Source organism: Lutra lutra, chromosome 9 (assembly GCF_902655055.1).
Source record: "Lutra lutra chromosome 9, mLutLut1.2, whole genome shotgun sequence".
Lineage (NCBI taxonomy): Eukaryota > Metazoa > Chordata > Mammalia > Carnivora > Mustelidae > Lutra > Lutra lutra.
In genome coordinates this window covers 6,692,634-6,708,066 of record NC_062286.1, presented here as the reverse complement: position 1 = coordinate 6,708,066, position 15,433 = coordinate 6,692,634, and the positions used below count along the sequence as shown (strand labels likewise).

The 15,433-nt window shown below is 40.3% G+C and overlaps 1 protein-coding gene across 1 annotated transcript in view; it reads left to right on the top strand.

Annotated features, from left to right (window-relative positions):
• Window positions 1–5,213, top strand: part of YWHAQ (tyrosine 3-monooxygenase/tryptophan 5-monooxygenase activation protein theta) — a 37,246-nt gene extending 32,033 nt beyond the window's left edge. The window contains exons 4-6 of the mRNA XM_047746016.1: window positions 2,276–2,439; window positions 2,655–2,750; window positions 4,479–5,213. Coding sequence (XP_047601972.1) covers window positions 2,276–2,439; window positions 2,655–2,750; window positions 4,479–4,538 — 320 coding nt within the window. The 3' untranslated portion in view covers window positions 4,539–5,213. The remainder of the gene's footprint in view (window positions 1–2,275; window positions 2,440–2,654; window positions 2,751–4,478) is intronic.
• Window positions 5,214–15,433: the final 10,220 nt, after the last annotated feature.

Below are 15,433 nucleotides of genomic sequence, written 5' to 3'. Positions count from 1 at the left end.
AAATTAATAATGTTACCTTAATGTTCTGAAAAATAAAAACAGTCTCAATTTACATTATGTGCTGTTTTTGAAAAACTCAAAAGCTCTTTGATAATAATCTGCTAAGATATTATTTAAAAGAGGCTTAATCTTGGCGGCCTGGGTGGCTTAGTTGGTTAACCATCCTCAAGCATCCTACTCTTGATCTCAGCTCAGGTTACAGTCCTGAATTCAGGCCCTGCAATGGGCTCCACACTGGCATGGAGCCTACTTAAAAAATAAAAGAGGTTTAATCTTTTATACCTTAGAATTTGGTTCAGCACTTTTTGGGGGGGGGGTTCAGCATATTTTTGTCCCCTAGTCATTTGCATATGATTTGAGAGATTGTATTATAACATGGCCCTTTGTATCATTGTACCTTGAAACTTTTTTTTTTTTTTTTTTTTTTTAATTTTATTTGACAGAGAGCGAGTACAAGTAGGGGGAGCAGCAGGCAGAGGCAGAGGGAGAGAGAGAAACAGTCTCCCCACCAAGCAGGGAGCCTGACGTGGGGCTTGATCCCAGGACCCTGGGATCATTACCTGAGCTGAGGGCAGACACTGAATGACTGAGCCACCCAGGCACCCGTGTACCTTAAACTTAATTGGAAGTTACAATCAGAATAAAGAAACAGGATGTTGTACTTCTTCTGTTTGACACTGTTATTTATTAACTACTACCTACCTATTTCGAAGGATCATTACATGTACTGCGAATTTTATATAACCAAATTTCTGAGAAAGAGAGGTGAGATGAGAGTATTGCTGGTATATAATTTGTCATAGAAAATATAGACACAGGGAAGAGAATAACTTAATTGCTGGACTGGATTGTAAAAAGAAAATCAAAGTGATTTATTAGCAGTGGACTCCGTCTCCTGGAGTTAGCAGTAGCTGAGGTCCTGTTAAATATTGTGTATGTGCCTGCCCATACTTACCAAGTTCTAGGTAGAAGTTGCTCCTAATTCCTTATTTCCAGTAAGCTTATTATTCTTGTTTTTAATTTTGCCCCATCCAAAAAGAGTGTGTACTCTCAAGGAGTTACCGTGGCTTCCTGCCCTCACAGAGGCGCCAACAAGAGCGGAACAGTTGCACTGCCCCAAATACCAGTGTGATTGTGAAGCTCCAGAGAAGACACTGTCGTATTCTGCTGTAATAAAAGTTGTATGCTTAACTTACTGATGCATAATTTCTGTTGCCCTAAAGATAGCAAAGCTGAAAGTGACAGATATTTGCAAGTCATAGGGATGTCTCTGGAATACTGGGACCATAGTTCCGGCATTAATCTGATTTAACCTTCTCTGGCTCATTGGCATTTCTGTTCCTATCCATAGATACTCCAATAGTCTGGAACTCATAGATAGTCTATATTTACAGCCTAGGAGCTGAGACACCTTACTGTTACTCATTATAGTATTTCCTGCTGTGCGAAACAGCAAGAACTCCTGAGTAAGTGAGGGCTGTACCAGCTATATTTAGATCAATAAATATGCCATTTCGAGGGAAGAAAATGCACATATTCACACCATAAAAGGCTAACTTTACATTTCTGTTTGGTCAGTATTTCTAAAGCTGTAATGGGCCAGTGGTCTCATTGAGAAAACCTATTTACCCTTTTGAAAGCATGGGTGGTACAATCAGAGTAGTATTGGTCATACTTATTGAACAGTTTTTTCAGGAAGGTGACATTTTTATTAGGCCAGTAATAAGCCTCTGGTCAGAGTAGATTTTCTTCTTTATACTGACACTTTTATATGGCCTTTCATACAATACATCTTGATAGCAAGGATCAGCATTGTCTTCACAAATCACAAAAATAGAGATTTTGGTGGTAGTGATCTTTGTAAAGTGTTTCCGTTATTTTGAGAAGAGGTATTAGAGCCAAAATTTTTTTCCTAGCGTTCTTGAGATATTATTGACATGTATCAGTCAAATTATTTTTAAATTGATGCATTTCCAGTTAGTAAAATTAAAAGATACCAAAAAAGAAAATTGTTTTAGTCACAGATTTAGAAAAATCTGATTGAACTGTCTCATGTTGTTGGGGTTTTTTTAAAAGCTGAAGCAAGCAACTTGTTAAACTAGTTTCTCAGTAACCCAGTACAAGGTAATGTTTTGGTTTACTGCTATGCCTTTAAAAGAAGGCCACAGAAAAATCTAGCTCTGCATGAGTTAGTAGCATACTTTAAAGGTTAATAAGCTCTCTATATTCTTGACGGATATTTTCAGTATTGTGCTTTTATTTCCCCCCTTCGCAGAAACGATAGATAATTCCCAAGGAGCTTACCAAGAGGCTTTTGACATAAGCAAGAAAGAGATGCAGCCCACGCACCCGATCCGCCTGGGGCTGGCTCTTAACTTCTCTGTGTTTTACTATGAGATCCTTAATAACCCAGAGCTTGCCTGCACCCTGGCTAAAACGGTAAGTTTCAGGTCATTCTCGTAAGTTCTTTCCCATACTGGTAAGATCATTATCATAAACTGGGAATCTTCGAAAATGATTCCATTGAATTTTGTTTTTAATTGATAGTAGAACATAAAGTGGATGTTTAGCTATTTTATAAGAATGGTTTGTAATCGTAATCAGTTTGTGTTGACACAGATACTGTTTACCATGGGTATTACGATTTTTCCCAGGCTTTTGATGAGGCCATCGCAGAACTTGACACACTGAATGAAGATTCCTACAAAGACAGCACCCTCATCATGCAGTTGCTTAGAGACAACCTAACAGTGAGTTGTTCATTCTTTTTAATTTTATTTTCTTTTTAAGAAAAAAGGTATTTACATTTTACTTCAGTCTCCCTGTCTTTTGAGGTGGGCCGTGTAGGAGCTACACTCTCTCTTAGAAAATGAATATAGAGACACGCAAGCAAAAGTATTCAGTGCTTGTTAGTATATTGTATTGTTCTTCTGCGGGCAGATTTCCAAGTTGATTGGGCATTTTATCAGACCTAGCCCTTCCTGAGAAGGTACTAAGACTATAGGAACTCTTAATATTCCTCACTATATCACTGGAATGAAGATGTTGATAAATTATGTTAATATAGAAAGTTGTTTTGGTTGCAGTATTTTCTTCCTTTGGGTAAATTAGCTACAGCAAGTTAGGCACTATAAGCTTTCCTAAAATCACATTGAAGTGCCTGGTTTTAATAAACATTTATCTTGTGAAATCTACCTGATGTCTTACGGGTATTTGACCGGGAGTAACCCTTAACCTCCATTTACTGCACCTATCCCTCTAGGACAAAACCTCTTCCATTTAATTGTCTTTGTTTTCTTTTGTTTCTCTCCCTACTTCTTGGATGGGCAGATAATGAAGGGAAAAGTAATGGAGAAAAAAAAAATAGAATTTCAACTTTACTTAGCTTCTTTTATTGGTGCAAATGAATTTGACATGTCAAAAATTTTAGACAACATGTGGCAGAGGGGACTGTACCTTTTAATGTGAGTGTGATTCTCCATGGCCTCAGTTTGGACCTTTATCTTTTGCTGGAAAGGATTTTTTTTTCTTAAGTTAGTATCGTATCTGTTCAACTTTGCTAAACAAGGAAATTGTGACACTTCATTCCCAGCCATTAGAATTCCCGGTGCTCGTGGGGTGACAGTAGAACGATGGGCATAAACCACTTCCATAGAAGAAAAGCACTGAGCCAGTACCCCTCGGGAATACCGTGGAGCTGCTGTCTCTCTTAACTGGCTTTGTTTTATTTTCTTACAGAGACAGCTCTTTAGCGATATTTGTTTTTGTTTTTGTTTTTTTAATTTATTTTAGTACTTTAACAATAACTTAAAGATATATAAGATTCTAGCTTTTCTAGAATGCTGGAAATACCACTAGCCTCTGGGTGCTGCTGTTGGCTGTGGTCAGTAGCTATTAATGATTACCTTCTTTCGCTTCATCGTTCCATCCTACAGTTGGAGAGTTGCTTGGAGATCAAATCCGTCTTAACATCCTGGCTAATTCAGGAATGCTTTGTGCATCTTCACGCCCACTGCTACTTTCTTCTGACTTCGTCACCTGCTGCCACTTAACCCTCGGCCAGAGGTGCAGTAGGTCTGCCCCTTTTTCCATACGGTGGCCTTTCAAATATTTGGAAACTGTTATCATGACGGTGGTTCGCCTCCCCCCTTAAAATTTTTTTTGCCTTATTCATCTCATAAATTATATTTCAGTAGTGCTTTCAGAAGAGCATTGGGCTGCTGCGGATGGAGAGAACGTTAAATTCTAAGGATATTGCCTTTTTTGTTGTTTTGAAATTACACTGTTAAAAGAGAGAAAGCTTGAAAAACGTACTCGAATAGTCTATGTTTGTGTGTCATTTGTAAATACATAGTGAAAGGTTTACAAAGATACACTTTGGAGGAGGAGTTGGTAGTTGAGATTTTGAGAAATCTTAACATCCGTTCTTAGTCACAGTCTCTGTTGTCTGGATAACGTTATGATTTTTTTTTTCCTAGTTATGGACATCAGACAGTGCAGGAGAAGAATGTGATGCGGCAGAAGGGGCAGAAAACTAAATGCTTACAGGGTGGTCATCCTTCGTCCCCTCAAGAAACCTTTTTACTCATCTCCATTCCTTATTCCATTTGGATTTCCTATAGCAAAGAACCCACTCATGTGTATGGAATCAACTGTTTATAGTCTTTTCACACCGCAGCTTTGGGAAAAACTCCATTCCTTGATTTTGTGTTTGTCTTGGCCTTCCTGGTGTGCAGTTACTGCTATAGAAAAGTATTAATAGCTTCATTTCCTATAAACACAAGTAACTTCCAAACACTTCTCTAGAGGACTAAAAATGTGTCTGGTATTGAAGTAATCTGAACCAGTTCTGCAAGTGACTGTGTTTTGTATTACTGTGAAGATATGAAAATGTAGTCATTACAATTTACAGAGTGTTCTGCATAACTTCCTAATTTCTACATTCCCTCCCTCCCTCTTCAGGGGTTTCCTTTCCGTAAGCAACTTTTCCATGCTCTTAATGTATTCCTTTTTGGTAGGAATCCAGAAGTATTCGATTGAATGGAAAAGCATTTGGCATTTCTGCGCTGGGGGTCACAAATTAAAATGCCTCCTGTATCATATATGACGGAGGTCCTGTGTATCTGTGACAACAGGAAGTTTCCTTATTCATTCTTCATTTGCTGCTGTTTAAGTTGACAACTTCCCTTCCCAATAAAAATTCACTTACACCTCCTGCCTTTGTAGTTCTGGTGTTCACTTTACTGTGTAATAGAAATAGCACGTTGCTGCAAGAATGCAAGCATTTCTTTTGGCAAATGAAAGTGCATGTCATTTCTTACTACCCTAGAAAGGGGAAATCAAGTACACAAGTCCAGGTCTAAAACGTTAGTACTTTTCCAAGCAGATTTATGCACATACGAGAGGGCGTCCGGTTTGTCTAGTGCCTGTCGTGTAGAGAGTTGGACCACAATTGTGTGTTGCTGATCATTGACTGTAGTCCCAAAAAGGCCTTGTGAAAATGTTATGCCCTGTGTAACAGCAGAGTAACGTAAAATAAAACTACATTTTATAAACCATTCACTATGGCTTTGTAACAGTTGCACACTCATTTTAAGGGGCAGATGAATTTACTACTTTATGAAGTTTATTGATAACTTCCCTTCTATCTTATGTAAACTGTGGTAATGATTTGTACCTGCATTGTGATCCACTTGTCTAGGGATGCCTGGAAATGTATAAAATTGGACTACATGTCTTAAGAGTTAGTGTTTTACCATAGATCAGTAGTGCGGGCCTCAGATGTAAATGACGCCTAGTTACGTGTTATAGGGAATAAAGTGGACATTTTGAAACTAGAAAAGTTAATTATGTGAATATGAGTGCTTTGGCTGGTGTTAGAAGTATGTTTCAGTGGGTATTCAAGCAGAATGCCAAAATTTGAGAGTATATTGCTTAGTTTTCAAGTAATTCAGTTTTTGTAAACATTGAGTTGTACCATTAGTGAGTTTCAGATAAATTTGGTTTTATAATATTACATGGGCTGTTACACTACCCTTTCTTAAGTGTTGTTCGGAGAATTTATTTTAAATTCACAGCTTTATTTAAAGCTGTATAGCTTTATCTCCTAAAATGTGACCATGAAGAGAATTTAATGGGACTTGGGGGAATATCCATTTAAATATGGACTTTGGTCCCCAGAAATCTAAATCAGTAAGACTGCTTTTTAAATAAAAATTTCAGTGAACATAGGAAGAACATTGTGAATTAGAAGAAAGAATTATCACATCTTAACAAGTATTGGTAAATACTGTGTAATCACTGAGTTACCAAAGCAGCCTTCCTTCTTCGAGTTTTGTTTTTGTTTCTTTCTTTTTTTTTTTTTTAAAGATTTTATTTATGTATTTGAGAGAGCAGACATGAGCAGAGGGGGAGGGAAAAAGCAGACTCCCCACTGAAGAGGGAGCCCGACGCAGGACTCCATCCCAGGACCCTGGGGTCATGACCTGAGCCGGAGGCAGATGCTTAACCAGTTGAGCCACCCGGGCGCCCCCAAAGTAGACCGCCTTCTTAAAAAGCAGATTATTCTCAGCATTTAGTCTCATTGAAATCTCTCCTTACTTTAGGAGAAAGTGGCATCTTTGAAAGGAGTGCAGCCTTGTGGTATCTGCTTTGACCCTCTGATTCTGGGACTTGCCTGCACTAGATGTAGAGGATGTTTGTAGATCACTGCTGAAAACTGAGTAGGAGAGAAAACACCTTTTCACAGGGGAAGGGAATACGTGAGCAAAGTTTCTGGTGGAGGGAAGGTTCAAAGTCGTGTTTGTATTTGAATTTTTTTAATTACTTTCAGACATCAGAAATGTTATATGTTAACACCCATTTTGTAGTTCAAGTTTAATTGGCAGGGTGTTTTGGTTTTTTTTTAATGTCCTTTCGGTTTTAATAACAAAATAATTTTGGGGGGGGGGGATTGCATTCTGACATTGACTATCCAAAATAGAAGCATTTGGAGTTTCTGTTCCAACATACAGTGTGAGCTATGATTTGTTGGTTTTAGATTGGAAAAGAAAAACTTTTTGGTTGTGGGGGCAGAATTGGCCAAATATATGTAGGTATATAACTTTAAATATTTATCAGTAGAGATTATTCCTTTGGTTTTTTAAAATCATGAAAAACCCTCTAAGGGAGCTGTGTAAAAATTCTAGTAGAAGAGCAAAATAATTTGAGAAAATCAGAACTGTAATTTTTAAACACACTGATTTTTATGGAGTTGAGCCAAACATTGAAAAACATTTGAGGCCTATGATAGGCATGGACGTGTGATTGTTACTGTCACATTGTGAGCTGTATTTTATTTGGACTGATTATGGGTGAGTGCCATCTGAATGTATTAAAACTAACACTTAGGCTTACCATCATTCTTTACATAGTTTAGGAAGATTTTCACTTTAAAGTGGTGAAGGCAGTTACGCTGTATGTTTTCTTCTGACATGCATCTGTTGTCTTCCCTTCTCAGTTTGTATTTGATGAGCTTGGCAAGAGGTCAGGTAGCATGTATGCACGCCGTGTGTAGTACTGTGGGATTTTGAGGACATTGCAGTTAAGTTCCAATAGAAACCACAGTGAACTTTTTTGGATCCCTTCAGCGGGAGCTAAGGGAACCCACAGTACCTGAAGACACGAAGATCATCATCATCATCGTGAAATCCAATTTGAAGCAGACTTGCCATTTACTGCTTATCCACATTTTACTTGTCAGTGACTATATGCCTTCATAACTGAGGTTTTGAAGGGAGTAAGTAGTAATAAATACCCAGAGAAGAAAGCTGGAGGATTCCTCTTCACTTTAAAATTATAGCTCCTGGAGCATTTCCGTAAATGTTCCAGCCCTTTTGCCTTACAGGGAACCAATATTGACTGAGTAGATTCCGGCACCTGGTCAAGTGCCGTGCACATTCATAGTTAATCCTGTCAACCGCCCTGCCAAGTGCATTTCCCCTTGACTGATGGGACATCTGATCAGAAAAAAATGAGATTATTTGTCCAAAATTATGTGTCTTTATTAAGTGGTAGACCTAGAGTTTGAACGCAAATGCCATACCAAGTTCATCTCATGCCACTGTTCTGCTCTAGGTGCTTCGGTTTGCAGAGTGAATAAATAACAGTGTTTATCCTCCTATCATATTTGGAAGGTTGGGGATGTTTTTGTTTTACCTCTTCCTCAACTCCCCCCCAGTCCCCTTAATCTGTCAGTTTTGCCCTTTGAGTAAAACTTCAGAAGCAGCTCGAGAAATTGTAGGATATGTTAGACCTAACTCATGGTATGGAAACATCCAGAAAGACCAACTGACTTACTGAGGGCTCAGCAACTAGCTAATGTTTGGCCTGAAACTAGACAGAAGAACTAGATGCAAATAAGCAAATTCTCCGTAATTCTGTACTGGCTAGGTTGAAAAGGATTTTCAATGAAAATTACTCTCTTCTGGTCACTCAGATTTGGAAAATGAAGGCTTTAATGTACGTTTCTCTGACTTATTTTTTAAGGTGTGAGCCCTTTGACAATCTTCAGAAAAGTAAGGAAATAACATTCATTGCCAAGCATTATTTGTCAAAGTTACGGTTTGCATATGTTGTTTGTTGTGTATGCCTCCCGTTGAAGGCCCTTATTCGGTGCGTACAGTGGGAGGGCCATCAGGCCATTCCAGCCCAGCCTTCCGCTCATGCTGCTATGTGTGGTCTGGGGCCAGCATATTGAGGCCTGACTTTCCCGTCTCAACAGTTTCTGTTTCTTAAGCATCTTAACAGATAAAACTCTGTTTCATGAAATTTGGAGGTTAGATTTTTCTCCTGATTTATGGAGGAGAAAATTGAAGCACAGACGCCAGGCGAGGTAGTGGTGTCAGGATTTGAAATTGAGTAGCCTACTTTCAAGTTGGTACTCCGCTCCTGCACTACCTTGCCCTTATAGGAGTTTAAACCAATGACAGTAGATTACTACTTATATCATGTTTTAGATGATATCCAGGTGGTGGATCATGAGAACTTTGTCACTGGCAAGTTTGTTTTTCTTTTTCTTTTTTTTTTTTTTTAAGGGTGGAAAATAGGGTGCCTGGTTGTCTCAGTAGGTAGATCGTTGGACTTTTGATGTTGGGGTTTTAAATTAAAACCCACCTTGGGGCACCTGGGTGGCTCAGTGGGTTAATCCTCTGCTTTCGGCTCAGGTCATGATCCTAGCGTCCCAGGATCAAGCCCCAGATGTCCTGGGATCCAGCTGCTCATCGGGCTCTGCTCAGCAGGGAGCCTGCTTCTCCCTCCCCCTCTATTCTCCGCCTCCCAAGTCATGCTCGCGCGTGTGCCTGTGCGCACTTGCACTCTCTCTCGAATAAATAAAATCTTACTTAAAAAAAATCGTTGGGATGCCTAGTTGGCTCAGTTGGTACAGCATGTGACACTCGATCTTGGGGTCGTGAGTTCAAGCCTCATGCTGGGTATAGAACTTACACTAAAATAATAGGATAGAAAATACATGACATGTTAATAAGGGTAATAGTTTGTAAAATCAGTTTATGTAAACAGTGGATTATGTAAAATTGATTTCAAATGAGTTTGGAAACCATGTCTTTTAAGTGATCTTACAGGGTTTTTTTTGGTGATCCATGCCCTTGGACTATAAATTCATAATTTTCCTGTAGTGAATAATACCAGTTTTTAATAGTTGGTCTCTTCCATTTACAGCATTGTGATCACGGCAACACTTTCTACTTTAGAATGTGCTGAGCAATGAGTCCCTTAATGCCCTTTAGAAAAAAGAGGATACCCCCTGTTTTGAAAGTGATGCTTTTATTCCACATTACGTGAATGATTATGGAAAGCTTAATTCTTCTATCTTTCCTTTGTCCTCAGACACTGTTTCTGCAACATGTCACAGCCTTGGCCTGAGATTCCCAAGGAAGTACTTAGACACTGGAAGGAGGGCAGAGTTAGCATTCACTCCACTAGCAAAGAGGCTTATCCAGGGCTTCCCTGCGATACGAATTACTAAGTGCAATCCCTTCGAAACTCCGGGTTGAGCTCTGAGTTAAAAAAAAAAAAAAAAAAAAAAAGTCCAAGAGGTCTTACTACTTTAGGCCTTTTATTTCTTTTGTGTGAGCTGGAATACAGCTATTTAGGGATATCTGGGGTTCTTACTCAAATGCTTATCAAAAGGGTTAAGTACTATAATTTGAACTAAAGGTTTAGTAATTTCCTTGCTAATTCAGACATAAAATTACATGCTCTAGGCTCATCTGTTTGAGATGCTGGGCTGTGGGAGGCTGGCTTCGTTCTCTGCTTTGCTAGGGCATTTGCTCTGCTTTTGCTTGTGATAATGTGGATAGCTGTCACTGTCACCTTGGCTATTTAGAAATGCCCTGTTGTTATTAATAGATACTTGACTATATATACAAAAATCAGTTTTCTGGGGCGCCTGGGTGGCTCAGTGGGTTAAGCCACTGCCTTTGGCTCAGGTCATGATCTCAGGATCCTGGGATCGAGCCCCGCATCGGGCTCTCTGCTCAGCGGGGAGCCTGCTTCTTCCTCTCTCTCTGCCTGCCTCTCTGCCTACTTGTGATCTCTCTCTCTGTCATATAAATAAATAAAATCTTTGGGAAAAAAAAAATCCGTTTTCTTTCTGTGACAGCCTACCGTTGTTTCCTAGATGTCATTGGTGAAAACGTGAAGAGGTTGTTTAAAGCCAACTGAAATTTAACTTAACTGCGACGCCGATGTAGAAGAATTAAGGAATTAAGCCGATTCAGTGAAACTCAGGTTAACCTCATTTCTGAGTATGCGTGGTTGTGTATCCTGGAAGTTGGCGTTTATTGTAAAAATAAACCTATCATTCAGGGCGCCTGGGTGGCTCAGATGGTTAAGCATCTGCCTTCAGCTCAGGTCATGATCCCAGGATCCTGGGATCGAGTCCCATGTCATGCCCCCTGCTCCCTGGGGAGCCTGCTTCTCCCCTCTGCCTCCCTCTCTCTCTCTGTCTCTCATGAATAAATAATAAAATCTTAAAAAAAAAATATGTGCCATTCATTCAATAATACTCTCTGACTTGAAGAACTCAGACACCTGGCAGAGACTAGACCTCCTGTTTCTCATTTTCAGCCGACATCACAAGGGTGTTTTTTAACCGTCTGGACTTAGTACTTCGCTCTCTTTCTCCATCCTAGACCTGAGGGTCTTCAGAGAAGGCCCCGCGTTTTGTCCTTGACAGATGGGTGTTCTTTCAGCTATTCTGGAACTTGATACAAACCTTGGAGGACTCACCGCGAAGATCTCTGAAGACTTGTGTTCTCCGATTGCTGGCAACACAGCAACTTCAGAGCTAGGACAATGAATGGGACCAGATTATTAGCTCCTCTAAGACTTGTCTGTTCCCACAGTTGCATAATAAGAAAGACAGTGTGCCCTAAGTGGAAAGAGTAGCAGCCTAGAAGTCAAACGGTCTAACTAAGATGTTCATTCAGCCGTTCATCCATTCACTATTGAACACCTACTAGGAGCCAAGGACTGTACTGGGTCCTAGAACTTGCAGCTCTGCCCCCCTCCGGTTGTAGGCTTAATCTCGCTCAGCTTCAGTTTTCTTACCAATGAAAGGTAGACACCTGTTCTGCCCGTGAGCCTATATGTGTATTTCCAAGGGTAAAGGGTTGTGGAATATATGTATGTGCAACACTTACATGGGACAGAAGCCTAATTTCAGAACTGGAAAGATCTAATAAAATGAAAACAGTCTTGTGGTTCAGAAAATCAACCACACTTTGAACAGAACTATTGGCCTAGATTTTCAAGGACGCAGACACAAAAAGAAAATGACAGTGTAACTTGGGAATGCAAAGTTTAAAAAAAAATTAAGCAATAGTTTTTCTTCTAATTAGCATTCTCTGGTGGAATAAAATGGGGAGAGGTCATTGTGTTAAAATTAGAAAAATCAAGACCCAGAGAGTAGGCATATATAGAAATGCCTTCCTTTCTCAAGAGTTAACTGATAAGTGATTGATGGTGCCTCCAGGTCGTAATTACCAACTTCAGGCATCCAGAGTACCTGCAGGGCGTGCCGAAACAGTTTTGATTCAGTGGGTGTGGGGGAGATAATGTGCATTTGTAACAAATTCCAAAGTGGTGCTGATGCTGGTCAGGACTCGGTAATTCTGAACCATTGCTTTAAGGAAGCTCGAACAATTATTTAACACCAGGGAAGTGCAAAGTTAACAGGATTCTGGGCGGAGCAGGACATTTGAGATCTGTGCTCCTCTGAAGCTGATGAATGAGAGGGTCGTCCTTTCAGCAACTGAAATCGATTGGGTTGTATATGCAGAAGAGCACCAGAGACTGGATAATTCTGTCTCGGCCCCCAGTCATTGCCCAGGTCAACAGTTCTTTATTAAAAGTAAAAGTAAAATACAGCTTTACTCTTAACCCTCACCAAGCAGATTTCATGATACAACAATATGTTGAAAACTTAGTGGCTTTATCCTTAAGAACACCGGTAAGGAAGCCAGGGATCTGGGTGCTGGGTGAGGCCAGAGGTCTGTATTAGGTGTTAGTGGGAGATTAGTGTTGATGGGAGATTACCCCCAAGCTTGAGGCAGGAAGCCAGGGATGTATCTCAGCAATGGGCAGGAGGCCTAGAAACTTGTTAGGGCATCATGTAAGCTGACTAATGGTTCTGTGGGTCACCAGGGTCAAACTGGGGGCCCAATATTCCTGTTAGAAGTAGAGCACTTGAGTTCCTCTATATGTATTCACCAATCCCTCCTGCTTCTCTTTTTTAAAAGACCTAAAAGAAGAACTAATATGTAGGCATATAGTGTTGTGTTCACATATTTCATTTGCTTTTTAAGGTGCAGGGCTATAATAAAAGAATTAGAAAGCTCTATCAGGCTGGACCACAGGTGTTTCCTGTAGGGGGACAGAGATCCTGAAGTGAGCTCTGCAAATTTTGCTAAAGTTTCTAATAGATGAAATAACGAGAACGTTGCTCACCTGGTATGTTTCCAGTCCTGTGTTTGGCAATAGGATTTGATGATCTAAAAGGGCTGGCTTCACTTCTCAAGTGTATGGTCTGAGGGGATGTGTGTAATGAACACCTGGGACACCAAAAACCCAAAACAATGTCGCACATAGTGGCTCAGTAGATCTCCATAAATGGAATGTGTGGAGTGTGCTAGCAGAATGGCTTGAGTTTGGGCATGGGGCATGAGGGCAGCCTGCAGAAGTGTGGAAAAGTAGGCTGATCTCCATATTATAGTATGCTGGTCAGAATGTTTTACCACCCGCTAATAGAGGTCTTGAACTTACGCCAAATTCTTCAGGTGTTTGTTATGAAGGTGAAGTCAAATGGCTCTGGATTTCAATCTTGCGACCTTGGGTGAGTCACTACCTTATATGTAAAAAATAGGGATAATGCTTCAAAGGATTGCTAGAGGATTAGATGCAGTAATTTATGTATTTTGCATGCAATCAATATTTGATTATGACATGCCAGACGTTTTCCCAGATGAACAGAACAACAAGGACCTGGTTTAGGCAATAGTAGGAATCTGGTAGATGTCTCCATAATGTACTGTGTTTCATGCCACTATATCATTTTAATTCTCTATTTTTTAAAAAAGATTATTTATTTATTTATTTGACAGAGATTCCAAGTAGACAGAGAGGCAGGCAGAGAGAGAGGGAGGGAAGCAGGCTCCCTGCTGAGCAGAGAGCCCGATGCGGGGCTAGATCCCAGGACTCTGGGATCATGACCTGAGCTGAAGGCAGAGGTTTTAACCCACTGAGCCACCCAGGTGCCCCTAACTTTCTCATCTTAAGAAGAATCTTTTTTTTTTTTTTAAAGATTTTATTTATTTGTTTGACAGACAGAGATCACAAGTAGGCAGAGAGGCAGGCAGAGAGAGGGGAAGGGAAGCAGGCTCCCAGCCGAGCAGAGAGCCCGATGGGGGCTCGATCCCAGGACCCTGAGATCATGACCTGAGCTGAAGGCAGAGGCTTTAACCCACTGAGCCACCCAGGAGCCCCAAGAAGAATCTCAAGGGCAAATATCCCCCTACCTCTCCAGGAACTGAGAGCTCCTAACTGTATAAAGAGAACATTGTACCCTCTTGCGTCTCCCAAAACTCATTTTAATTTTGCGTAAAGCACTTAACTTTGCCTTGTTACTAAGGCATCAGAGGTGACAACTAGTGAATAATTGGCCTTCCAGATGTTCTTTTTGCATATATCGTGCTGTGTGGATGTCCCTGTTACTACCAGTGTTAGACTGCACGCTCGTCCTACAGTTGGTAATCAAAACCTAACTCATCTCAGCTGGGGCCCAATTTTAGGAATCATCTAAAGAGTTAACCATTATTTATTTATTTTATTTATTTATTTTATTTATTTATTTATTTATTTATTTATTTATTTATTTTTAAGATTTTATTCATTTATTTGACAGAGAGAGAGATCACAAGTAGGCAGAGAGGCAGGCAGAGAGAGAAGGAGAAGCAGGCTCCCCGCTGAGCAGAGAGCCCGATGCGGGGCTCGATCCCAGGCTCCTGAGATCATGACCTGAGCTGAAGGCAGAGGCTTAACCCACTGAGCCACCCAGGCGCCCCTAAAGAGTTAACCATTATTTAAACGACAGAGCCCCCAGACTGGAGATCAGAGGCCTGAGCTATTATTCCTGCTATTAACTTTCTGGGGACTTTGAGAAAATCCCTAGATTTTCTCTTTCTGGAGCCTCTTTCTGGAAGTTTCAGGAAGGCTTAGGGATTCTATGAAGATGTTTCGTGAGTATTTCAGATCCGAAGTCTCTGCTTTGGTCTATATAAAATGGATTTTTGCATTGTTTCTGCAAAAGATTCCTTTTGGGGAGAGAGTGCTATAGCTAAAAGTAACAACAATCCAAAAAAAGAGGGGGGCTTGAAAACATCACTGAACTAGATGACAACCATGGCCCCTTGTATATTTAAAAATCACATCCATGTCATTAACTGGAGGTTTGTTTTTTAGTTTTCTGTTTGCTTGTTTTTTAAGTACTCTCCACTCCCAACATGTGGCCAGGTGCCCCATTACCTGGAACTTTTTTTTTTTTTAATAGAGAAGACAGACAGAATTTTTTTTTTTTAATTTTTCAAGATTTATTTTAGAGAGAGCAGTGGGAGGGGCAGAGGGAGAATGAGAATCCTGAAGCAGATTCCTCACTGAGCATGGAGCCTGACATGGAGCTGGATCCCAAGACCATGACCTGAGCCAAAATCAAGAGCCAGACACTCAACTCACTGAGCCACCCGGGCGCCCCTACCTAGAATTTTTTTTTTTTAAGTTTTTAAAATTTATTTGATTTTTTTTTTAAGATTTTATTTATTTATTTGACAGAGAGAGATCACAAGCAGGCAGAGAGGCAGGCAGAGAGAGAGGAGAAAGC